We start from the raw sequence: 27,650 nt of genomic DNA, 5'->3' as shown, positions 1-27,650 counted from the left end.
AGAAGTGGAGGGAGAGTGAGTCACAGAGTGATTGCGATGCGGTCGGGATGGTTGTGTTACAAGCTGGGTTGGTGAATTCGGAGATAATTTTGTGGAGTTCTTTGCTTGGGTTTTTGCAGTTTAGGAATCGGGAGTTGTAGTGGGCCTTTTTTGTTTTCCGGATTTCGGCTTTGTACCGATACAGGTGTCGGGCTAAGGTGGTCCTGCTCTCATGGGTTTTCTCTTTATGCCATTTGCGTTCTAGGTGTTTGTATAGTCGTTTAGTGGTCTTCAGCTCAGGAGTGAACCATCTGGGGAAAGGGCCACGGCGGATTGATGGTTTGCAGGGGGGGGTGAGGCGCATCAGAGATGCGCTAAGCCATGAATCAAGGGCCTCAGGGGTGAGATGGTTGTTGAGAGGGTAGGATGGTGGTGGAGACTGGAGGAGAACCTCGGCTAGGTCTGGGGTGATTATTAGTTTCTTCCAGCATTTGCCTATGTTAGGAGGTTCGGATACGAGTAGGGGGAGGGGTTCGGGTGAGTGGATGGTGAAAGAGAGAATGTAGTGATCGGACCAGATGATAGGGGTGGGCGGCATTAGCTGAATCAGGTTGTTGGAGCTAAAGATGGCATCGAGAGTGTGTCCTTTGTAGTGGGTCGGTCCGTTTATGTGGGGTTGGAGGTTAATTGCATCTAATCCGTCAACCAGGGAGTATGTCATAGGGTTGGTGGGGATGTCGAGCCATATGTTGAAGTCTCCAAGAAGGGTGAGGTTGGGATGGTTTATTTGGAGGGTGGCGATAGAGTCGCACAGGTTATTTGCGAAGTGTCTATCGTAGCCTGGGGGCCTGTAGATTATTAGGAAGCTATGTGAGAGCGATGGTGAGAGGGATAGTTTAACAAGGAGAGATTCGCAGGATGGAATGGAGGGTTGGTTATTGATGATTGAGGCGCGAAAGAGAGATTTGAAGACGAATGCTAGCCCTCCTCCCCTGGACGGACGGTTCAGTGGGATGAGGGAGTAGTTGGGGGGAAAGGCTTCGTGGGCGATTGGGCCGAAGTCGTCAGAGAGCCAAGTTTCAGTGATGAAAACTAGGTCTGGTTTGTCAGAGGTGAGGAGGTCAAAGATGGAGTGTCTGTTTTTTGCTATTGATCGGGCGTTAAATAGGATGCAGTTCACATCGGCAGTCGGGGATGATCTTGGTGGTGGGGGGTGAGGGTGCAGTGGTGGAGAGTTTGGGGGGGGAGGGTGGGTTGGGTGATGATGGATGGGAATAGTGGGCGAGCAGAGAGATTGGCAGGCTTCGGGAGGGGTTGGGAGGCTGCGTGTGATAGGATGATCGGGTTTTGGAAGGGGGATTTGAAAGAGGGATGTTGACGGTAAGGGGTTTCAGTTGCAGCTGATGAGAAATCGAGGGAGAGGGGTTTCAGGTGGGGGGAGGCCGCGGGGGAGAGGGGGGATTGCGGGATAGATGTGGTTGGTCGAGATAGGGGGGGCGAGGAGTGCTGTGAGATTGAGGGGGACCAGGAACGTTTCCTCTTCAGTTTCCTTGCTGCGGCTGGTGTGTGGGAGAGAGTGGGGGGGTCGGAGGGTGAGTGGGAGTCAGCTTCGGTTCTTGCTAGGGCTAGCCGTGCAGTTTTTAGGGAGGGGAACGAGTGAGGTCGAGTGGGGATGGTGGCTGGGGTATAAGGGGAGGGCGGGAGTTGGGTGATTGCAGGGTGGGGTGTGACAGGTATGATCGTGAGGGGAGCGGGTATGGGTAATGCTGGTGGGTCAGGGGTGGGGTTCAGAGGATGAGTGGTCTTGGGGTGGGTGGCTCGCCATCGTGCCCCCCTTGCTTGGTGTTTGGAGAGGGGAAGAGCAGGGGGTGCGAGATAGGGTGGGGGGGTTTGTTTGGGTGCGGCGGGAGGGGACGGGGGACAGATCGGAGAGTGGGGGTGGTCCATGGGTGGTGTTTCTGACTGATTCTGGTGGAGTGGTTGCACTCATGATTGGTGCAACTTCTACATGCAACTTTCCTCAGGCTAATGGGCACAATACCTAAATGTGGGAACACAGCTAGATGCAATTGTGAGTAATTCTACATGCGACTTTCCTCAGAGAGGCTAATGGGCACAGCACCTAAATGCAATTGGGAGCACTTCTAGATGCAACTTTCTTCAGAGAGGTTATTGGGCGCAGCACCTAAATGCAATTGGGAACACTTCTAAATGTGGTTTTCCTCAGAGAGGCTATTGGGCGCAACTCCTGAATGCAATTGGGAACAGTTCGAAATGCAATTTGCCTCCGAGAGGCTATTGGGCGCAGTGCTTAAATGTAATTGGGAACACTTCTAAATGCAACTTTCTCCAAGGAGGCTAATGGGCGCAACTCCTGAGTGCAATTGGGAGCAGTATTAAATACAGTTGGGCACACTACTGAATGCACTTGATAACACTTCTAAATGCAATTTTACTCAGAGAGGCTATTGGGCACAATTTCTAAATACACTTATAGGTTATTGGGTACAACTTCCAGATGCAAATTTCACATACAGAGGGCAGAGATTCAGAAGGCGAATATAGTGAATTTACAGTGGCGATGCTTTGTTAGTTGAGTGGTAGGGTAGTATGGCCTGAAGTAATTGCTTCTGGCACCGCCCTTTCCACACTTACTTGATGTTGGCTTCTTGCTTCTCCTGCTGATACCTGCAGATACAACCTGGAGCCGTCTCTGTAGGAGCCGTCCTTTGCCTCAGGTCCTTAGCCGATGGGCTGCCGGGCAGAGGGCTGCCCTGGAGGGACTGGTAATGAGTGCAGATCTTCTTGTCAGGGCCAATCAGGGCTGGGAGGCGGGCGGGCGAGGGATTCCGGAAGAGAGAGGCAGGGAACCACGGGGCAACGCGGGGCCGGGGGGGGAGAAATACACAAAAGGACACGCGGAATGGGGTCGCGGATGGGGGCGCACTCACCTGCTCCTCAGATGGAAAGAGGAGTAGGTGCAGTGGTGCCGGTCGCTAGACCCAGCAACGCTAAACTAGGTGACCAATCAGGGCTGGGGGGCGGGCTGGGAGGCGGGCGGGCGAGGGATTCCGGAAGAGAGAGGCAGGGAACCACGGGGCAACGCGGGGCCGGGGGGGGGGGAGAAATACACAAAAGGACACGCGGAATGGGGTCGCGGATGGGGGCGCACTCACCTGCTCCTCAGATGGAAAGAGGAGTAGGTGCAGTGGCGCCGGTCGCTAGACCCAGCAACGCTAAACTAGGTGACCAATCAGGGCTGGGGGGCGGGCTGGGAGGCGGGCGGGCGAGGGATTCCGGAAGAGAGAGGCAGGGAACCACGGGGCAACGCGGGGCCGGGGGGGGGGAGAAATACACAAAAGGACACGCGGAATGGGGTCGCGGATGGGGGCGCACTCACCTGCTCCTCAGATGGAAAGAGGAGTAGGTGCAGTGGCGCCGGTCGCTAGACCCAGCAACGCTAAACTAGGTGACCAATCAGGGCTGGGGGGCGGGCTGGGAGGCGGGCGGGCGAGGGATTCCGGAAGAGAGAGGCAGGGAACCACGGGGCAACGCGGGGCCGGGGGGGGGGAGAAATACACAAAAGGACACGCGGAATGGGGTCGCGGATGGGGGCGCACTCACCTGCTCCTCAGATGGAAAGAGGAGTAGGTGCAGTGGCGCCGGTCGCTAGACCCAGCAACGCTAAACAAGGTGACCAATCAGGGCTGGGGGGCGGGCTGGGAGGCGGGCAGGCGAGGGATTCCGGAAGAGAGAGGCAGGGAACCACGGGGCAACGCGGGGCCGGGGGGGGGGGAGAAATACACAAAAGGACACGCGGAATGGGGTCGCGGATGGGGGCGCACTCACCTGCTCCTCAGATGGAAAGAGGAGTAGGTGCAGTGGCGCCGGTCGCTAGACCCAGCAACGCTAAACTAGGTGACCAATCAGGGCTGGGGGGCGGGCTGGGAGGCTGAGCGGGCGAGGGATTCCGGAAGAGAGAGGCAGGGAACCACGGGGCAACGTGGGGCTGGGGGGGGGGGGAGAAATACACAAAAGGACACGCGGAATGGGGTCGCGGATGGGGGCGCACTCACCTGCTCCTCAGATGGAAAGAGGGAAGGCCAAGGCAATCATGGGGCTATTGGGCACGCCTATGAGAACATTACCTGCTTCATTGACTGCGTTGCGCATTTCATAGCTGTTAATGGTGCCCGAAACATCTGCATCATAGCGTGCAAAGATTTTCTATATTAAAAAAAAAAGAGTGCATGTGTCATAATAAAACATTTCAAAATTGACCAATTAGTCAAAACCAATTCCTAAATTGAAGCTGGAACATCTGAACAAGGTAGAAAATGTGCAATGTACAACACAAAGGCCCTCATTACGAGTCCAGCGGTAGCCGTGCTTGAAAAACCGGCAGCTGCCGCCGAACAGCTAATACCATTCCGCTTCCGTGATTGCCGGAATCACCGGGGCATTACAACCCCGGTGATCCGGTAATTCTGGAGGCGGAATTCTGTAAATCCCCATTCCCATGGAGTGCCTAAGGACTCCATGGGGATGGGGACCATGGAAACATCGGTTCCATCTATGAAAGAGCCAGTGATTCCATGTCCTCCTGCAGGCGGGTGGTGTTACTCCCGCCAGGTCACACCGGGCGGGCGTGACTCCTCCCACCTGCATGACTCGGAATCTGCTGGTCCGGAAACAATGGTGGCTGTGGATTTACCGGCACCGTTGTTTCCGGACCGGCTGACTTGTAATGAGGCCCAATGTGAGTAAGGGGAAATCGCAGTTTAGAAGGGAGAGATTCCAAGCCAGAGGATTACTGCCACTTGGAGGGTCTCTTAAAACCTCATGGCCACCATTTTCGATTAAAGCAGTACTGGATTTCTTTGGTCATTGTTAACATGCACACGTTTTCCCCCACTCAATACTGGTGGTCAGCTATGTTTCTAAGCCATAATTTTTATTTTTTTAACGGTATGGGATATGAGGATCTGGCCGGAAAGTCGGGTATCAAACAGTTTGTTCAAGTGGGAATGCTCGACTGAGAACCCTGCTGTGCTTGTTCTGTAGTCAAGAATGTACCTACTTCACTACATTGGAACTTACCGTGTTCCACCTTGAAGTCTCTTTGAGACGCCAGGAGGAAACCGGTCTGAGCAATCCAAAATGCAGCCCCACGTGGCTGCTAGTGGTGTGAGGGGGCATGTAAACATGCATGTAGCCCCATGTGTCCCATATACTTTCCTTCCTTGTCCCATTGGTGCCTTTGTGAAACTGACTCACTCTGGCAGGAGGCCTACTTCATCTATCACTACATTGCCCTCTATTTCCTATCAAAACTGACATATTGTTAATTGTATGTCAACAAATGTATGTATTTCCCCTTACATATTAGATGTTTTTCACATATTGGTATTAACTGGATTAAATGTGTTTTGAAAGTGATCTTTGTAGTCTGTTTGTAACATGTTTTCATCTTTCTTTTGTTCACTTGTTGATTACTTTTGTTTCCTTGTAGGTCTTTGCCTTGGCCTTTTGATTTCTGTGCCCACCTTTCTTTTTTTATCACTTTATTTATTATTTCAGAACAAGTCATACAAAAGAAAGGTAACATCAACACATCCATTACATCAGGGATTTGCACTCAGATTGTAAAATACATATATTTGCTAAACAATCAAATATAACAGTGTTAAGATTCATAAAAGTAAACCTTAATAAAACTACTACAAATCTCTATTCCACAATACAAATTCCAAATATCCAACTACAACAGACAATACAACATCAACAAACACAATACACAACACCATAAAGGTGCCCACCTTTCTTTTCCTAATCGTTGGCTCCTGCCCGTTTTCTTCTATATGCCTGCTCTCTCCAAATGCTCAGCAGGTTATGGCCCTGATTCACAGAGCGTTTTCCAATGGGGTTTTGCCATTATAAAATGCTTCTGTGAATTAGGCCCTATATGTTATTTTCTCGCTGAGAAAATCACCAATGCCTTTTTAATGAGCTGCTGATAAAGTTGTAATAAATATTGCGAGTCACATTACAATGTGCCTGTTTTCTACATACATACATACATACATATACCTTCTTTGGTCTTACATTGCCATCTAGTGGATTTTTCGGTAATGCTAATCCTCTTCTTCAAATGTTTTTACATTTGTTTTTTTCCCTTTATATACCTTTCCTAACATGCATTCTTCTGACACTTGACCTAAAGAGGGCCCCTTCTTTCATTGAACTGTACCCTTGTTTTGCTATTGTTTTCCAAACCTGCAATACTATATTATTGTCTACATTTCATTATTTTTTCATCCTGTCATTTTTTTACCTTCTTTATATTTGTAATTATTTATACCCCTTCATTTATTGTCTCTATTTTTTCCTGAAATTGAATCACTGCTTACAGTTCATCACTGTACCCATAATAGTCCATCATTCTAATTGTATCTTATGTCTGCACCCTCTTGTACAGTGCTCCAATGCTTTCCAGCTAGGGTTGCGCTTTATAAGAGCACATAGAAATACAGAAAATACATGGTTAGTCCATGACCCTTTGCATAGGAGACAATTTGGTGTGGTTTGAACAACTTTGTATCTAACCCGCAATGTCCTCTTTAGACCACCCCCACCCCAGACCTCCCACTGCTTTTACACTTCAAAAGATTAAACAGAGGCAATATATATTCTATACGTAGTGTCGCTATACACATCAATTGAGCACTGCAATGGAAAAACAGCGTGCAAACATTTTTTTGGACAGTAGATCAGTTAATTATCTCTCACATGGCCAAATGATTATGGAAATGTTAGACTTATGTTTAACCAACAATGTCTTTTTATTTAACAATAAATTCTATAATCAGTTGAGAGGCACGGCCATGGGGACTAGCTTTGCTCCGCCCTACGCTAATTTAACAATAGGCTGGTGGGAAAAAACAACAGTATGGACTGAAACCAACAGCAAATACACCGATCAGTTGGTCCTTTGGCTGAGATTCATTGATGATCTGTTTATCCTATGGAATGGAGATGATAAAGATTGGCTTGGTTTTGTGAAAATTCTAAATACTTACGATCTGAAACTACTTTTCACAGAAACACATAGTCGAGAGTCAATCATTTTTCTTGATGTTGTAGTAAAATCAGGCAAACATGAAATAATTACTGAACTCCATCGGAAACCGACTAGCTCCAATATGCCGTTACTAGCAAACAGTAACCATCCTACTGCTTTGAAATGGAGCATCCCATATGGCGAGTTTGTTAGAATCCGACGGAACTGTTCAAACTTGGACTGTTTCGATAAAGAATGTAGATTAACTGCAATACATTTAAAAAAACTAAGATATCCAAAAGCCATATTGGAAAGAGCGTACCTAAAAGCTCGGAATTTTAACCGAACAGAGCTACTTCTAACAAATCAAACTTTAGAAGAAACAGACAAAGAAAACGCTATTCGGCTCATCCTAACATATGGCACACATTCGGGTGCCATACGAAAGATACTCCAGCGACATTGGAATGTGCTACGATCGGATGAAGTTTTGTCATCACACATAGGAGAAAGGATCAACATTATGCATGGAAAGTCTTGTTCCATTAAAGATCTACTTGTCAGCAGCTATATGCCCCCTGTAACTAAAACATTAAATACCGGTACGTGGCTAACCGGAAATGGAAATGGCTTCTTCAAGTGTTCAAAGTGTAAAGCCTGTCATCATGCCATGAACAACACCACTTAAATACATCCAGTATTGGGTCATATAGTGGAATTAAAAGCGAGAATTACATGCAAAACAGAATCTGTAGTATATGCCCTCACGTGCTCGTGCAAGTTATGGTACATTGGAAGTACCATTGGGAAGTTAAAATAGAGTTCTACAGCACATGGGAGCAATCAAGAATTTTGATGTTTCATACCCAATGGCAGTACACTTTAAAGAAGTCCATGGAGGGAAAACTGAAAGTTTCAGATTTTTTGGTGTACATCACGTGAAAGAAAATCCTAAAGGGGGCAACCGAGAATTAGAACTCTGACAAATGGAAACAAGATTCATTTTAGATTTTGAAACGAAAAAGCCAAAAAGGGACACAATTTGGATGAAGAATTGTACACGTTTTTAGGAACTTGAACTAATATATAAGTCTGAAGCAAGTGTAGCTGTTCTTTACATCTTTTCTCAAAATAGGTCTCTATTTGCATCTACAAACAGTATGTTAAAGAAATAAGGAAAAAAGTGTGTCCTATCATCAAATAGTAAACCGATGTTAATGAAAATGTCAGAATTTTCTTCATAGGATTGTTGTAGTTTCACTGCAGAATTTTCAGAGATGGCAGTATGCTATTCTCCATTTTTTAATTGGTGATTAGGTATTGAAGCACAGTCTTGTGTTGGTTTCTTATTTGATTTGTCTACAGTTGTCAAATTAGATTCATGACATATATCCATGTGGTTGAGATGTGTAATGCTGGTGATAGCTGGGATCCTGAGTACAAATATAGACTATTGCTGGAATATCTCAAGCACGCCCAGTCTATTTTCAGTTTGCCCCAAACATGGGGCATATGATATATAGTGTAGAAAGGCATTAACATAAGCATGATATGCTCCCCACCAAACTGAAACTAGAAACTATTGCTTATTTTTCAAGCTTGGAGTACATTACAGGATTGGCATAGAGCATCCCATTTTGGAAACAATCGCTATGGCTGCTATAATGATTATGCATGATACACTCTAGGGTGCACATTTTGCAAGAAGGCACGGAGCACTTTATAATCAGAATGAAAATATGGGCAGCTATATTTTTATCTTTATGCATTAAGCACTTTATGGTTATAGTGACAAAAAAATGGCTGCTATGCTCTTATTGACGAACCAAGCACTTTTCAAGCACTATGCACTTTGTTGTGAAAATAACGATTGTTGTTGTCATGGTTCCGATGCATTTAGCCAAAAAAAAAATCTTTTACAATCTGTATTTTCTACTTAGGAAAATAGCCTCTATGCATGGTATATATTACATATTTTTTTTTTAAATGGCCAATTGCATTTATTAGCGAGAAAGCATATCAAGCTTATATAAGAGTTTTATAAGTATACCACTAGTGGTTTAGAACCCATCTTAAAATGGCTGCCATAGTATCTGTGTCTAAAACATCATACTCAATGCATTGAATGTGGAGAAAAGAGGAAAGAGAAAAGGGAAAACTGTGGAGTGGAAACCATAGAGACTTAGAGTGTGTATGAATACATGTATCACCCTGGGTACTTTAAACTTTTGTATGTGAACAAGCAGCGAGCATGCTGCGAAACGCGTCATACGAGCGTTCTTTTTTATATTTTAAAAAATGGTTTAATAATTTAATAAACTTTGGACATTGTGAGGAAATCGACCGAGTCAGGCTGTTTTTTTCGAGATTTGGCGCAGCACAGAGGAGCGCGCAGATCGATTGGAGTGCAGGAGGTCGGCTGTTTTCCCCTTTTTTTTAACCATTGCTTTGAAATATTTATATTTGTAATAATAATTTTCAAGTTGCTTGAAGTTACAATAAAATATTTAAGGCCTGCAGCAATATGTGATACACTTCCTGATTGTTTTTATTTGTGATAGTAAGGTATCAATCGAGAATACTTCAGAGTAAATATAGCCTTTTAGCACCCAATTATTGCACAAAACAAAATCTTCTGCAAGTGTATAGCGTCTACTCTTGCTATTAAAAAAACCGAATCATTGGTAGCCAGTGAGCCTCAAAAGCGTGGGATACCTGGTGCGGTGGGCCATGCTTTTCTCCCTGTCAATGAACATGCTATTGGCTTTTATGGCCATCTCCTTGACAAAAGACAGTCTAGTGTCTTCCATGTTGATCAGGGCCTGCTCAGACTCTTCCAGCTGCTGCTGCAGACAGCAAATGGATTCCAATAGTTCCGCAACTTCGTTGACCAATCTGAACTGCACTGCATCCTTGCAGAGTTCCACATTGGGTCTGTGAGTTCTCTGATACAGGCGGGTCTGCGCAACCTTCAGTGGTGCCTGCTTATCCTTGATGGCCTGCTTCAGCGAAGCAATGTTCATCTCCTGCTTGGCAATCTCTTCCAGGGTCTTTGACAGTTGATTTTCCAGTTTGCGCTTAGCATCTTCCACCTCCTCACAGCGCTTGGCGAAAGCCTTATCTACCGCTGCGGCCTGCACGCGCAAGTCTTCTGCTGTGTCTTGAAGAATGTTGTCTATTAGAGTCTGTAGATTAATGGAGGCCATCCTCTCATGCTCTGCCTTGCAGATGTTGTCATGGCTGAACTGGGCCCAGAATTCTGGAGTAGAGGCATTGTCCTCAAACTTTGAAGAATTCAGATGGAACTGGATCTCCATGCTCTGGTTATTGTATCTGCCACATTTGTGTCAATGTCATAGACTTCGACCTTATCTGACCAGTCCATCTCAAGAGTTTGTTTAGCATCCCTGTTCAACCAGATCTGCATGACCGTCTGCTCCAGAGTTCTCTTCAGAAGTTCCTGCACGTTTCGCACCAGTTCCAGTTCCCGGAGCAGCTCCTCTTCCACCTGGTCTCGCACCAGGTCGGGCCCCAGCCTGCGCTCTCGGCACTGCAGGTTGTCGCTGGTGATGGTGGCTAGCACCTCGCTGGCATCCATGGCGCGCTCCAGCTGCCGCTTCTGCTGCACCAGCAGGTCGGTCTCGGATGGCAGGTCGCTGATCTCGCGAGACAGCTCAGAGCGCCAGAAGTGCAGGTCCTGCAGCCGCTCACCCAGCGCCCGGGTGGCCCTAGCCTGGCTGTGCTGCTAACTGGCCGCCAGCCGTTTCGACTCGTACCATCCATGCTCTGAGGAGTCGCAGTCGGCGAAGGCCTGGGCAAAACCGGCCTGGCACCTTATCTTGTACTCGTCCAGCAGGTACTTGGCGGTGCGGAAGCCGGCGGTGGCGAGCCCGGAGGATGAAAGAGGGAGAGACGGCTCGCAGGGCCCTGGTGGGGGGAGAGAGCATGGCGGTATGGTCTGCGGGGCAGGGGAGCGCGGGATCAGCACTGGCCCCGCGGGAGCCAAGACGGCCGGCTTGAGATATATATATATATTTCAAAGAAAAGGGAAAAGTCGATGCACTTCTCCACACAGGGACGGCACTCGTGAGGTGGTCAGGACGTCAGCATGTCTCCTTCCAATAAATCAATCCATCATCAGCCAGTATTCTTGTTTCATATCCAGCTTTATATATATATATACACACACATTCTTGTCTTGAACAAATGATTTCCTAGAAGGCATGCACATTTTCAAACGAAAAAATTACCATTTCATCTCAAGTCAAAGTTTACTGCTCCACAATAGCAGAGTTTAGCAATTGCTGGAGACCTCATTTAGACTGTTTTACCCCACCCTAAAAAGAGGGACTGACATTTTTGCACTAGCACCTCCATCCCCTTTGTCCTCTAAAAGGAGTTCTTAACCCTATGTACCTCTCACTTTCTCTTTTGCTGGCTCACCACTCACTCCCTTTGGAGTGCAATTTGTGTATAATTCAGTCACCTAAGAATGGGGCAATCACCCAGGCCAGACAGATTCTTGAAATATACCCAATGTTACAGCCCAGTGCACCTGGGATTGGACATGCACACAGTCCACTAAACACACACCTGCTTACCAGAAACACAGCCCCCCTCCTTGTCTAAAATGCTGTGAGGTTCTCAAACCAAGCAATGCAACAGCAAGCGTGGTCTCCAAGGAGAACCAGGACTGCTTTTGTACCAGAATGCAGTGACAGATATCAGAGCCATTTTGTCCTAACTTTCAAAGCGGTACAAAGGGTACATGGTTACATACACTGTAAAGTTATGGCGAGTGCAGTGAAAAATGAAATGAGCACCAAGCCCACTGTGCATTATGCACTCAGTGATTCAAGCATGCACCACTTTAATCACAGCCATGTTTGCCAAATATCTGCAGCCATTTTTATGTTTCCAAAATGCGCTTTGATTTTTATGCAAAACAGCTAGGAAACCTCATTGGTGTGGTTCTCCCTTTCTCATAGGAATATTGTGAAAGCGTGCAATCTGGGTATACCAGACTGTACATTTGGGAATGATAACCTATCAGAAAATAAATATGGTTAGTCTAGGTTTTGACAATGTTCTGTGTTCAGTGAAACAGTTGTATGGTTCATGTTATTGCCACAATAGATACTAAAGTGACCCATCGAAATGATCATTGTACAATTTTATAAAATAATCAGTTTACAATGTTTGTACATGTGACTAACTCCCTTCATTAAACCCGCTTCTTTAGCTGAGAATACTCTCCATATTGTCCTTACTTCTTAGAAACGGTTGCACTGAGATTAAAACCAATGATCTGTTTCTTCTGAGAACACAAAGGCAATCATTTATTTTGCACGATGGGCACTGATGTGTTGCGATTGGTGGTGCTGGTGAACCCAAGAATTTATTACACTATGCACAAACCCCAATCGTTAACAAACATAGATAATAGTCATGCCATAAGTCCCTGCAGCCTGTTTTCTACTCCCTTACAAGGTTTGCCAGAACCCTATAACACCCCGCGGATGCCATCTGTGTCCCCCTGACATTCACGTTAGGACAGTGCAGTGTGTGAGATGGGGACATTCTTGCAGGAGACACAGGATGACAGTTTAGGACTCTGCAGATTCTTTGATCGTTGCTGCACCCATTCCACTTTGTACCATACAAAAACATAGCACCTTTCCGGCTTCTAGATACCTGTGCTTTTTCTATGGTGGCACTGCTGTCAGCAACCACTCTAGTGACTCTAGAAAACGTGCAACTGATAATGCAAGTCTATGCAGAGAGAGAGAAAGAAACCGAGACGGAGTGAGAGCGCACTACATAAGTGCACAGTACACCGGGCATGTCTTGTAGAACATTACTCTACTCATGGACACGAGGGCGATGATAAGGTTCCATGTGTTAAAATCGTGGCAAAAATGTCCGTGGACACAAAATATCGCGGCAAAAAGGCTGTGGTTTTGCTGCCGCAATCCATGTAAAGGATGCAGGGGACACCCCTGCGACCCCCAGACCCATTATACCACTTAAGGGGAGCAGGGGACACCCCCGCAACCCCCACTCCCCTTAAATGGGGTAATGGGGTACACCTTTAACGGGTCAAACCACGGTACAGGCGACATTTTTCCACGATTCTATCACTGCATACCGATGATAATGACTCTGGCCATACATACTTGTGAAGTAATGAAACACCAAATGCTATTTGAGGCAAGTTATTGACAAAAGAAGTCAAAGTATTCTCGTCTAGCAAACGGTTCTGTATGATTTGGTCGAAAAGAATTGGCTGAGGGAGATTTGGTTGATTTTTTAATTTTTTTTATTGTGACCTTTCAACGCAAGTGTATGTTAGGGGGGAGACCCGCTGCAACTCCCACCCGCATTTATTACCCCCCCTGCCCCACACACATATATTTGCCTTTCAAAGAAATTCGATGAATTCTCCCTTGGCCAATTATGCTGGGGAAGAAACTACCTCTACCTATCCCAACAATACGCCACCTTTCGAGATGTATTCCTTTACAGAGAAGCACCTTCTGCAGCATCTCACTATAAAGTAGCCAGGAGTTAGACATTGGTTTAGCACAGGGGTTCCTTGAAAGGCAAATCCACACCAGGTTTTCAGTGTATCCCCACATGATATACTTGAAAGCAGAGAATCTAAACGGTGGCTATTCATATATTCAGTGGTAATCCTGAAACCCTGGTTGGGGCGTGGCTCTCGCGGACAGGGAATGGACTCTATTGATCTAGTTTCCGTACCTGCCAGTGTTTGATCTTCTTCCAGAGGTGCTGGAATTCCTCCAGGTTTAGCCTCCCGGACCCATCCGTCTGCAGGAAATTTGGGTTAAGGATTAAGCGGGAAAGAAGACAAGCAGGGAAATGCCTTTAGCAGGATACATTTTAGGAAGACAATTTTGGATAAACATATTTTTTAGCATGGTACTATCCGGTTGTGTTCTTTAAAACGTTTTGTTCTGGCTCAGTCTACAGTGTTTTCAAAGTTAGTTGTAATGACATTGTGACACAAGAATCATACCTGTGAGCAGCGTAGGCAGCTTTTGGGGCCTGGTCCCCTGCCCCCCCCAGCAGGAGGCAGGGGGGGCAGGGGACCAGGGGAAAGCTGGTGGGCACCCCCCAAGCCCCCATCACTAATACCTGAAACTGTTTAGAATTGTAAACAATCCCTGGAAAATTGCAAGCAAGCAAATAAAGAACCAAGTATGAAAAGCTCAGTGCACATATAGAAAATGGTGTCCTTTGGGCCATCTTGTGTTTTAAACATGGCTCGCAGCAAGGCTTATAGTTCAAAAAGTGGGTCCAAAAGGGAGAGCAACAGGCCATCCAAGGCCGCCTTCCACCATCTGTCTTTTGTTTGATAGTTTGGATGCAGTGGGGCAGATGGGGGACCTTTCTTTGCTGTTGCTGTGATTAAATGGGTCAGGTTTGTGTTTAGTGTTTATGCAGGGGCGGTAAGTTTAAAATATAGGGAAAGGGAGCACCACGCTTGCACTTGTGTATTCCTGGACACCAGCATGGGATTTTCAACACTCACAAAGTGAGTGTCATTGCAAAGAGTAAATGAACGAAACATTGACTTCACTCTTCCCTTTTACTCAGCATCTTCCGAGAAAATAAACAGGGCTTACTTGCAGGAGTACTTTGGTTTTATGCCGGCATGAAAATCACATGCAAGTGAGAAAACTGGTACTTCTTCCAAGACAGAGTAGGAAAGCAACACAGAAATGCAAATTCCACTTACCTCTCCTCCGATACCTCGGAAAGGCACCAACATGGAAGTGTATAAGCAATACGCCTTGCTTTCCTTTTCCAGTCTGCTCATTTGAAAAAGTCCCAAACTGTGTATGTGTAAGCAAGATCAGAATACGGACCCTTTAACTCAACATTTGGCTTCATTTTAGACCCTAGTACTGATGCTCCCCACTGGGACATTTAAATGAGATTCTTTCCATGCCTGGATACATTCCGTGTGCTTCTTTCTTGTTTTGCTATTTCCAATTCACGAGTCAAGGTTAGTACCACAGGCTTGGCTTCTTACCCCTCTCCTCCCCACCCCCCAACACTGCCGTTCACCCGGGAGGGTCGCTGGCGTCCTTGGAACACAATGCAATCTTGACTTATGGGATCTGTCCTTCACATGTCTTTTGCGGTCTGTGGAGCCAACGACCTCCAGTATGGAACCCTTGAGGTTTTTGGCCTGCTGCTCTCGTCCGTTGCTCTGCTCCAGTAGGTGTGTCTTCATCCCGGAAGTTCTGCTCGTAACTGTGTTCCGCCTTGCTCAGAGTGTGTCTTTAGGTGTTGCTTTTTATTCATGTGAGGAGAGCTAAGCGGTATCAAGTGTAAAGTGTCTGACTTTGCCTGACCCAATTAACAGGACATCTCCAGTACGATGTGGGAGAGTTAGTCTGGTTACTCTCAGTCGCCCTCTTCCTCAGCCTAGTGTTTGTGAAAAAAAGGGGTGGGGGGTTGGAACTTCGGAAAATCCTACAAAATAGGATGGGGTAGATTAACAAAAAAGGGGGAAATTCTGCGTCTCACCATCGGCTGTCTCACCCCCCACTCGCCGAAGACCCCTCACCCAGGTGATCCTACCGTACTGGTCCACCCCCAGGAACTGGATCCAAAATCGATGGCTGTGTTCTGGCCACCTGGATGACAGATCCTCAGGGACTAGTGGGTGATACACACTTTGGTCCCTCACAGTAAACTGCCATAATCCTACTGGTATTGTAGGATTTACACCATGTCTTTTGTGTTTGCTACCTGATACATGGAGACACTTGCTGTTAGTCTTTTATTTGTCATACTATTTTGGCCATTTGCTGACTTCTTCCCTCAAAAGGTGGATCAGTGACTTGCTACCTTGGCTGACTGGCAGATAAGAGCCCCTTGCAGAGATACAAAGGCTGGCAGGTGTTCCTCTGAGAGAACGGTCAAGCAAGGGTGATCACCAAAAGGGAGGAATGCATGAGTAAAATATATGAACATACAATTCCACAAATGTTATAGAGCACTATAAATATCACTTTGTACTAAAGAGCACAATTAACTTCCCCCCAGAAACTACAGAGATCAATAGGACTTCTTCATGAGTCTCTCGGAGGCAGTCTAGTCAAATGGTCGACAGACAAAGGGTCGACAGCCAAAAGGTCGACACAATTTGGTCGACAGGTCAAATGATCGAATTTTTTTTTATAGTTATATATATTTTTTTAGGTTGTCGTTTAGGGCAGAAAAGTGTTTTTTTGCAAAAAAGGGGATTTGAGGGGGGGGACCCCCCCCCCAAAAAAATGTGAAAAAACAAAAATTAAAAAATTTGATCATTTGACCTGTCGACCATATGACCTGCCGATCCTTTAGATTCGATCATTTGACCTACAACCCTCTCGGAGCATACCATTTCCATTGGGTATTTGTATTTGTATTTATGCTTGTAAAGTGCCGGTAGCCCGCAGGCATCAAGGCGCTTGGACACTACAACACATCTAGCTAGGCAAAAAAAACCTTGCCGCTTCCTAACCCTGTAAAAGCATTAAATGATGAAAGACTGCATTCCTTAACTGAAGAGATGTGTCTTGAGATGTTTCCTAAACGCCAAGTGGTTGTTTTCTATTCTCAGAGCCTCAGGAAGGTTATTCCACTGTTGTGTGGCCAGGAACACAAAGGACCTACTCAAACCAGATTTCAATTTGAATTTGGGAACAGACAGAAGACTCTTACCTTCCGATCGTAACCGTCTATGAGGTGCATAGGGCACTAAATTGTTCTTTAAGTAGCCAGGGGCTTTGCCATAAAGGCACTTGTGCACCAGTGTGAGGGTTTTAAACTCTATCCGCTCCTCGACTCTGAGCCAGTGGAGAGACACTCTTTCGCTCATTACATGGTCCCTTCTCTTCAAATTGTTGACTAGCCTAACAGCGTCATTTTGAATAACGTGGCATCTAGCCAAGTCCTTAACAGTATCCCCAATCAAGAGGGCGTTCCCATAGTCGAACCTTGACAAAACAATGGCTCTGGCTATTGTAGCCAGATTACTTTCTATTTATTTATTTTATTATTAATGTGATATAGTTTAGTACAAACGTACAAACTTTACACATAATACACAATAATACATATAAAATATAAACAACATTACTTTAAATATAGATCTCATAAGAGAACAGACAAAATGTTCCTCAGCATAGGATAAAATAAGTCTTCAAATCTAAAATCATCAGCATAAAAATCATAAAGCCCTGCAGTATCGGATATACATTCAAAAGGAACTTTCATATCGTTCTGCAGCTAATAAAACAGCCACTTCATAAATTCCCCATAACATTACATCCAGTAATATCACATCACCAATACGGGCAGACATCAGTATACGAATGGGAGAAGAGCATATTTCATACTACTTATTCAATCCCTCAGACCCTCTGCCGTTCAACTGAAAACAGACAGATGCTTCAGACCATACCCGGAATATTGCCATATGGAATTTGGAGTTTAAGGTGTTAATACATTGTGTCCAAAAATCAATCTGTTTTACAAATTCTAGATCATGAACAAAACCTCCCAGATGTTTAGCACGACTCTTTTCCATCCCCAGACATAGAGTCAGTACATGGCGAGCCGTTTCAAGTTCATTTCGCACGTTACAAATTCTGCAGTATCTCTCAGATTTTTCAAGTCCTAGCTCCTGTCCCTTAATTGCCAGTACTGGGAGATGGTTTATACGCAGAAGTAATATAAAACGTCTTAGTTGATCTGACGGGCACAGATTTAGATACAGTTGCGCCTTCATAAATGTACAAAGGACATACGGGACAAAATTATAACTTTTCAAGTTTTCCAGGTGCGTATAATTACATTGCCAATCCCACATTTTTAGACGATACCCACATTTACTAAACAAGCTTTCATTATCTCTGCCCCATTCCGGAGCCCAGCTTAACTCTTCACATAATATTTTCAGGTGCAATTCATATTTCTTCAGTTTACCAGCCTCAACCTCCTTGTTAATACACATAAGCAGTTCGTTGGTAGGATCATTCTTGAGACGAATATAAAACTCTATCCTTTTTTTCAAGACCAAAGCCTTGAGAGAGCAAATACCCAACTCCAGCCTAATGACGGCCATGGGAATACATTGGGGGAGCCCCAGAATTCTCCTCCAGAAACTGCCTTCAACCAGCTGAAGCCAGCCTAGATTCATATTGTACAAGGGGTCAAGGCCATACGTAACCATCGGTACTAGACACTGCAGATACAATTGGCGTGCCGCCCATATTGAAAAACCACATTGTTCCTTCGTGAATTTACAAATAAGAGATGTAAATTGGGCCGCTTTAGTTCTTCGAGATACAATACAATTACAGTAGTTCCCTTTGTGATCAAACTCAACCCCTAAGTATTTGTAACTGGATGTATAATTTATTTCAATCCCTTCCATCAGCATTCGTGGTCTGGCAACTTTACCTGCTGAAAATAGTAAGAGATTGGTTTTATTTATATTGATCACAAGTTCATTAGTCTCTGCATATTTCCATATTTGTTTTGCAGATCTCAACATGCCGCTGAAAGTGTGATCTAAAATCACTAAATCATCAGCATAGGCTAATATAGGGCAGTGACTATTTCCAATCTTAGGTGGGCAGTTTTTAATCCCCCGCAAACATTCGGGAGCGTCCGATACAAATAAATTGTACAACGTAGGGGCCGTGACACACCCTTGCTTCACCCCTCGATACTGTGCCACCGGTATGGTAGAAGCTCCTAGGTTATCGAGTCGTACCCGTGACGTATTGTTCGTGTGAAGCAACTCTAAATAGTAGAGTAGGGGTTCGGGGCAGCTTAATCTCCTAAGTTTATTCCAGAGCAGGGATCGATTAACCGTATCAAAAGCTGCCCTAAAATCTATGAATAGGGCATAAATGGGGGGGTTTGTATAAGATAGAGCCTTATCCCTTAATGCATTCATTATAAACAGGTTATGGGAGGTAGAATAACCTGGCCTAAAGCCACTCTGGAATTTGTCCAGAATGCCTTCAGTCTCAACCCATTTTAGCAATTCCTTCAGTATAAGGGCCGCAAACATCTTGCCCGTACAGTCTAGCATAGACAATAGTCTGTAATTCTCGGGTTCGGTTCTATTGCCCTTCTTATACACAGGTATAAGTATGGCAGATTGCCATGTGGCAGGTATTTGTCCCTCACTTAGAATCTTTTCAAAGAGAATTTTTAATAGGCCAGCCCAGAAGGAAGGGTTTTTCTTGAGTACAGCATTAGAAAGCCCATTCGGTCCGGGGGCACGAGAGGTATTAAGATTATCTATTCTGCAGTGAAGTTCCTCAGTGGTAATCGCAAAGGGAGGCGACTTAGGTCTACTACATTCACGGCTAGGTGAAGTTTCAGTACGCCCCCCATTACGATTTTCTAAGAAAGCAATCCACTCGTTATCACTTATGGGGTTGACTGTATAGGCAGATTTCTTCCCTTTAGCATCTCCTAGTATAGTCCAGATTTTCCTGGAGTTTCTACTACACAGGGTGCTGACCGTATGTTGCCAATTTTCTAATTTCCTCAGCCTTTTATGTATCTTCAGCCATCCACGGTAATCTTTCTTCAGTTCATTAAGTTTTATCCTTAGAGCTATCCTTGATACAATTCCTTTCCTAGCCCCCCGGGTATCCCTTCTTAGTGATCGTTTCCTATCACGAATAGCCCGATCATAGCTGACCTCTTTCCCCTCCTTCCCCACCATAGTCAGCATTTTACATGTACCGTGCTGGCCTGTAAAGATACTAATCCAATCCTCAATTTGCTCAGAGGTTAGTTGATTGAAATGGTCAGCCCAATTTAAATTCCAAACTCCCGAAGCCGTCGTGGCCTTTGCTATATTCCTCTCCGACCACGAAATACGGTTTAGGGAGTGGTTACTGATCAAATGGCCCAAATTGGCCTCCATTGTACTAGGTAGCAGGGCACTTAATGTCATGATCAAAGGATCATGGTCGCTCCACTCACATTCGTGCACCAACATATCATACACATTCCTAGCCACCTCCCAGCTTGTGAAGAAATAGTCAAGGGTACTTCCCGATTTTCCATTGCTCCAGGTATTTTTGCCCGGCCTATCACTAAGAGTTCGGCCATTAATTATTTCCAATTCCCAACACTTAAAAAAGGACAACCAGCCCAATCCCTCCTTGTCCGATAATTGGGGGCCCCACATGCTATTCTTGAAGAGGCGGGGGTTATTACCAATGCCACTACCGCTATGGATATGGCAGTTTAAATCCCCGGCCACTATAACAAAGAATTTCTCCTGGTTTAATCTCCAATCCACGAGAAGTTCATGTAAGGATCCTTGAATCAGTTCGCTTAGCTTAGCACCCGGGGGATTGTATACATTAACCAACAGCAAATTTTCATTTATACCATTCATATTCACAATCACTTCTACTGCACAGATATAGTCACATTCCAACACTGGTATCTTTTTACTCGAGATCTTATTTGATATTCCAATAGATAGGCCCCCATATGGGCGGCCCCGTTCCCCTTTCTTTGCCAGGGTATGGTGTGTCACATAACCATCCATGTCAGTGGGAGATGTTAACCAAGTTTCTTGTAGTAATATAATGGGATGTTGGTTAATAAATGTCAAAGATCCTTTGTCCGAGAGAAAGTGTTGGTGGCCATGGGTGTTCCAGCTCACCATAGAATAATCTCATGGTTGCTGCAACACCCTTGGTAGTGATTCTGCTAGCCACTTTAGAGTATTCTGGATATCGACTAGTTGTACCTTAGCCGTAGTTGGTTGCGGAGGTATTCCAGAAATACTCTTAGGTGTCACATAATCCTTACTAGGAAGGGAAGGATCCTCCTTTTCTTTGTCAACGTCCACATCCATACCGATCTGTCTCAGTGATAGTTTATGTTTACGAATTAGTTGGGCAGAGGCCAGAACACAGCAGTGAAGAGCGGAGACATTCGGGTTACGCGCCTCCAATGGTTCCACAAAAAGGAAGTCTTCCGATTGAATCACCCGTAACTGAGGGATCTTATGCAGTTTGGCTAACATTTCAGTTCTGTTAAGCCACATATCTCTCTTTTTCTGATTGAGGTTTTTAATTATACAGATTTTACTTGTATAATTTTCTTCCGCCTTTGTCGGGTTCTCAACAGCCGTGGGTACTTGGATCGCTTCCTCTTCTGATTCCACGCTCGTGTCAGGAATTGAACATTTAGTCGATTCACCGATGAGGCTAAGGGACATTTCTGATTCCAAATCTTCCTGTACCTCGGTCGGAGCTTCATGTGTTGGCTCCGGGATAATCCAGCCTGATAAAGGACCCGCTCCCTTCTTTGCGCGTTTTTTTGTATTCTTTCCTCTTCTTTTGCTCTTTTTTGATCGGGCAGCCACGGGCAACGTGGCCGGTAGAGGGGAGGCAATTTCAACCGCCACATTTTTCGCCGCATCACGTTTCTGTTGCCTACGCTGTTTTTTTGTTAGCGGCACTGCCATCTCCAACTCCACCAAGATCGATCCTTCAGTACGTTTAGGGCTAGGAACCCTACTATCACCTAACTGTTCACTCTGAGCCGGAATCAAAACCTGCGCCTCTACCACCATTGGGCTTTTCACAACAGGAGGAGTGGGTACATTTAAGGTAGCCATTGACTTTTGGATGGATAAACAAAGGTCCAATAATGAATTATTATCAATATCAGTATAGTTTGTGGAGTCCATAACATCACTGATATTTTGTGGGGATGGGAAGTTCTCCTTTCCGGACTCTGCATTTTCCAAGCCATTGTTCCTTTTAGAGATGTTGTTTCCAAACATTGCGGGAATAGTACCTTTTTCAGGTATATCCTGCACCTCTTTACTCGGTGTCTTTTTGACACCCTTAGCCGGTTTGTCTTGGTTTCCTTTGCGTAAATTATACCGGGCGTTCGCTCCTTTAGGTTTAGTCATTACTGGAAATCCCTACTCGCACACCCACCACAGGAGACTTCTTCAAAGATAGGAGTATTGTATACGTATGCTCAATGTGCGACACACAATACACCGTAATATCTGTATCAATGAGGGATCAGAGAATGATAGAAAACCCTCCGCAGACTTCCGGTTTGTTCAACACACTTGCACAGTAAGTATATTCCTTACCGCTCGTTCAGCGTTAGATGGTAATCCCCGTGAGGTTAATTTTCTGGTCCACTTCCACCGCGAGCCACCAGGGACCACCAAGGACCACTTGTCCTCCCACTTCTCCGCGCGCGCTCCGCGCTGGAAGTGGGTTTAAATAACGTTGTTGCTGCTCACTGCTACTGCTGGGCTCCGCCTCCAAAATTTCACTCGCACAGACAAAGGACTCGAGAGAACCACCAAGGACCACTTGTCCTCCCACTTCTCTGCGCGCGCTCCGCGCTGGAAGTGGGTTTAAATAACGTTGTTGCTGCTCACTGCTACTGCTGGGCTCCGCCTCCAAAATTTCACTCGCACAGACAAAGGACTCGAGAGAACCACCAAGGACCACTTGTCCTCCCACTTCTCCGCGCGCGCTCTGCGCTGGAAGTGGGTTTAAATAACGTTGTTGCTGCTCACTGCTACTGCTGGGCTCCGCCTCCAAAATTTCACTCGCACAGACAAAGGACTCGAGAGAACCACCAAGGACCACTTGTCCTCCCACTTCTCCGCGCGCGCTCTGCGCTGGAAGTGGGTTTAAATAACGTTGTTGCTGCTCACTGCTACTGCTGGGCTCCGCCTCCAAAATTTCACTCGCACAGACAAAGGACTCGAGAGAACCACCAAGGACCACTTGTCCTCCCACTTCTCCGCGCGCGCTCCGCGCTGGAAGTGGGTTTAAATAACGTTGCTGCTGGGCTCCGCCTCCAAAATTTCACTCGCACAGACAAAGGACTCGAGAGAACCACCAAGGACCACTTGTCCTCCCACTTCTCCGCGCGCGCTCCGCGCTGGAAGTGGGTTTAAATAACGTTGTTGCTGCTCACTGCTACTGCTGGGCTCCGCCTCCAAAATTTCACTCGCACAGACAAAGGACTCGAGAGAACCACCAAGGACCACTTGTCCTCCCACTTCTCCGCGCGCGCTCCGCGCTGGAAGTGGGTTTAAATAACGTTGTTGCTGCTCACTGCTACTGCTGGGCTCCGCCTCCCAAAATTTCACTCGCACAGACAAAGGACTCGAGAGAACCACCAAGGACCACTTGTCCTCCCACTTCTCCGCCACTTCTCCGCCATTAACCCCTTCTTGAACTTTCGTTCAAGAAGGGGTTAATGGCTTCCATTAGCCTAAGGTAGTATGCCCTATTTTTTTGTAGATAGTATGACATCTACTGAGGGTACATCCTGTGCAGCAATTCTATAGAGAGCCATTGAACATTTCTGTAAATTCCCCCCGCTCCAATGGAATAGGCTCTAGTGGTACAAGAATGCAATGCAAGCCAGGCAGATGCAAATAGGCTAGGGGGACAGGGTTTCTTTGAAAGCGCTGGCTGTGTACGGAGTATAGGATATTTCAAAATGCTGTTTCCGTAAACATGTAAGATATATGCGGCTTAAAGGAAGAAAAACAAAGGGCCGATGAATTCACCAAGTTAATGACTGCTACCTGCACTTCATTATATTTTGTCTAGTATTTTATAATGCCACTAATAATTTAGGTAATACAAATCCCTAAATTCAATTTTGATGGAAAATATCAAAAAAATGCACATTTATTTTAACAAAAACTTGTCAAATACTGTCCAGCACGGATAATTCTCGGGTGGTCCGTATAGAACCCATCAATCTTTCTTATTTATCTGGCTTGAAGCAGTTTTGGAAATTGGTAATTGGATCTTCTTGAAATAGACAGAGATCCGAGATTTGATGCTTGGTAATAACAACATCAGTGGAAGACACGTTTGCACCTTTTCAATACATCATTTCAAACCCTCCTGCACGGGTCACCCGAGACTCCCTCGAGAGGTGACAGATATGACACAAGAAGGATACATCCATGAGTGCGATCATACTGCGGCAGGACTCCAGTGTGAATTTCTCAACCTTCAAATCTTTATCTGGATTGACAGAAGAAAGGAATGGAAGTCAGAAGTAAGTTCATTGCGGCCGTGCACCCCAACGTAGCACATCATCCCCCTGGACGGACAGAAGCACCTCACTTCTAAGTACAACTTGATCAACCGGTTTGCGTTAACCTCTATAGTCCTAGTGTAAACTATTGCACCCTTACATGGACGTGAAGTTCACAGACCAGTCTAAGCTTGCACCAGGCATGTGTGGGGTTCCATGTCATTTCATCGTGGGATGTTTTTTCACAGGGTTTTGTACCGCGATTTCTTTAATGAAAAAAAACACCAATTTTTTTTATTATTTTTATTATCATTATCAAACCCCCCTATTCCCTTTAATGTTTTATGTATTCCTAAACACCCTCACCCCATATATATAATTTTCTAATCCCCCCTAAAAAATTCAATGGGTTTTTTCATTAAAAAATTCACAGTAAAACAACCCGCGAAGAAACATCACGCGATGAAAGGACGTCGTACCGTTTGTGGCAGGTTTGCCTCCGAAACTCGAATCCATCACTTGACTTGCCTCCACAATAGCTGTGAGAACTTTAACACAACTAGGGACTATAGCGGACATACATTAGCAAAATGCATTCAGGGGCCATCACCAATATCAGAATCTTTCTTTAGTGGCACTAGTCATTTTAAGTTGTACTAAATTAATTGATTGTATTGTGCAGTGACATTTTGACACATCAGTTATAATGAACGATTCTGGGATGAAATGAAATACAGCTTGGTGGTTGATTACTGCAAATGCTATTTAGTTGTGAGTACACATTCTGTCTAATCTTGTTTCTTATATTACGACTCTTTTTATTCTTTTGTAAAATGTGTCTAAACAAAGTGCACAATAAAAAAAAAATATGATGTAAAGGAAGATGAAACCCAATTGTGCATGTGAAAAACATCAGAGAAATATATATAATCTGAGTTTTTACATTAATAAGATTAAGTGGTTATGGTGTATCTTTTGGAAGCAGAGAAACTGAACTATTATAACAAGAAACCATACAGGGCACATACTTACAGATAACTCATGCAAGAGTTCACAGAAACTTGTGTGAAATAATTCTGATCATACATTAAGCACTTTGAAGCGGTGATAAGGTAATGTAGTGGAACCACACAAAACACATTGCATAAATAAATGGATATTGTTTTAAACATAGAATAATTAATATTAAGAGCCCTAAGCCATAGAATAGCAGACATTAAATCAATTTGACTAGTTGTAATGTCTGGTTCATTTAAAGGCCCGAACTAAACCGCGGATGGGTTTTGCAATGCGCCGCAGCCTTTTCTTCCTAATATCCTTATGAAAGGTCACAAAGGGTAGTAGGTTACAGAATGCAACACAGCTTGTGTCCATTGGGGCCAATCGAAGGATTTGTGCCGAAATGCATGTAGGAGTTGGAAAATCCAATCAAAATTACTTTATTTCGGACACTGGCTAAATAAACGTGCAAAAAAATGCTGCTGAGTGGATATAAGAAAGGCAAAGCTCTCAAGTTTCCCCATGCTACGCGTGAGAAAGAAATACTGCCCTAAAAAGGCCGACGAAAACTGGAGAACTCCAAGAGAAAAAGGCCTGCATGTCTTACTTTTGCAGGGCTTGGTGAATTTTGAGAGCTTTGCAAAACTCAAAAGTGGTTAAAACATAACAGTGAAAGTGTATCATAAATTGATTTGTTAAATACTTCTGTGTGGCGTTAAGTTCATTAAATTCATCTCTTGCTACCCACAATCGTATGCAAGGCATAAGTGTAATGTAAAACCAAATTTACAAATATCAATTTTCAAGGAAAGCCTTGTTTTTCTCATGTTACCTGCTAAATGTGAAATCTAAACGGATCAAATATGTTATCAGATCCAAACACTCCGCAAAATCAAATCCTTCACTCCCACGAACGTATTACGTATGGTTGTCCGAGCCCTCGTTATCTGGCACATCAATGGGGGAAATGCCTTCCTTACTGAACTTCCAGCCACAACCTGGCGCCTCTCAAAAGGAGCACATCACGCTGCAGCCCGTCTCATTAGAGGTGCATGCAAATTCGACCTGAACTCTTCAACACTGTGCACGCTTCACTGGCTCCCCCTTCCCGCTAGAATCATATTCAAAACTGCATGTATAATCTACAAAGCCGTCTCAAACAGAACACCACATACTTGGTGGCTAAACTCCACGCCTCTGGAGTCTCTCTCACCTCACCTCGCAAAACTATCAAAAGGTTGGAGTCAAAGCTATCCAGCAAAGAGAAGGCTCGCAAGCAGTCCTTCTCCTGCCATGCCCGACCATCTGGAACTCAATCCGTGTAGAGGCTCGAAATGCCGCCACCATCCTCCTGTTCGGCAAAACACTCAAAAAGTGGCTCTTTCAACAATACCTGCCGGAGGAATAAAAATCCCTCTCTCCCTCCAACAACAATACTGCATTACAGTATAAAATGCCAAGCCAAATCCTGGCACAATCCTGTTGTAAAGCGCCATGCTGCTCTTGAGCTAGGGTCGTACTATAAGCAATAAAATACAAACATCACAAAAATCATCTCAAGTAGTGCAGACACAAATGATGATCAATACAATTGCAAACTCTCAGGATGCCGTCACTATGCCACCTCAAAGCATGCATATGGCTCTTTATATCCCGTCTTCATCCCAGCACGCTTCTTAACTGTGCCAGTATCCTGCCACTGAACTCTCGTATGTATTCTAGAATCAAATCCAGTCCACAACTTGCTTCTTACAGAGCCCAAATGGTGCATTGCGATCCTTGCTGCCTACCCCTCTCTCACACCCCAGTAATTTAATATAATGTACAGTAAAAGTGGTCTTATATAGCACACTTTTAGCAATAATGTTGACTTTTCAGTGCATGGCTCTGTAAGAAAGTAGGGCATGGTGTGTTAGTCAGATAGGTGGAAGGCAGACGCGGAAGCCTTTGATGTTGATGGATACAGGCCAGAAGTACCTGTTACCTGTGTGCCGATATGACAATCTCTATTTTTTCAGTATTAAGTGAAAACGTCCTTTTCATTTTCCCAAACATGAAAAAGACCGATTCAGAAAGACCGCTCTGAGCGTACACAGAGCGGTTTTTCTAAATCGAACTGTCACACCCCTGCCATACACAAGTGTGCACAGGGACTGACAGGGGAAGAACGGTTTCAGGTAAGTGTATGTTAGTGTGCCTGTGTGTATGAAAGGGGTCTGTGTTTGCAGTGGGCTGGGGAGAAGGTGTGTGTGTGTGTGTCTGTGTGTGTGTGTGTGTGCCTGTGTGTATGAAAGGGGTGTGTGTTTGCAGTGGGGTGGAGAGAAGGGGTGTGTGCCTGTGTGTATAAAAGGGGCCTGTGTTTGCAGTGGGCTGGGGAGAAGGGGTGTGCGTGTGTGTGCGCCTGTGTGTATGAAAGAGGTCTGTGTTTGTAGTGGGCTGAGGAGAAGGTGTGTGTGTGTGCATGAAAGGGGTGTGTGTTTGCAGTGGGGTGGAGAGAAGGGGT

The 27,650-nt window shown here is 45.1% G+C and overlaps 1 protein-coding gene and 1 pseudogene across 2 annotated transcripts in view; both read right to left on the bottom strand.

The window, feature by feature from the left end:
• Positions 1 to 27,650, bottom strand: part of CAPN3 (calpain 3) — a 338,459-nt gene that overhangs the window by 25,574 nt on the left and 285,235 nt on the right. For both annotated transcript variants that reach the window (XM_069638824.1, XM_069638823.1), the window contains 3 exons: positions 24,071 to 24,135; positions 13,802 to 13,870; positions 4,128 to 4,206 (listed from right to left, as the gene is read on the bottom strand). In XM_069638824.1, coding sequence (XP_069494925.1) covers positions 4,128 to 4,206; positions 13,802 to 13,870; positions 24,071 to 24,135 — 213 coding nt within the window. The remainder of the gene's footprint in view (positions 1 to 4,127; positions 4,207 to 13,801; positions 13,871 to 24,070; positions 24,136 to 27,650) is intronic.
• On the bottom strand, positions 9,713 to 10,661 carry LOC138527565 (tektin-4-like; annotated as a pseudogene).

The sequence above is a fragment of the Ambystoma mexicanum genome, chromosome 14, assembly GCF_040938575.1.
Source record: "Ambystoma mexicanum isolate Mex_15411 chromosome 14, UKY_AmexF1_1, whole genome shotgun sequence".
Classification (NCBI taxonomy): domain Eukaryota; kingdom Metazoa; phylum Chordata; class Amphibia; order Caudata; family Ambystomatidae; genus Ambystoma; species Ambystoma mexicanum.
This window is presented reverse-complemented; position numbering and strand designations above follow the sequence as displayed.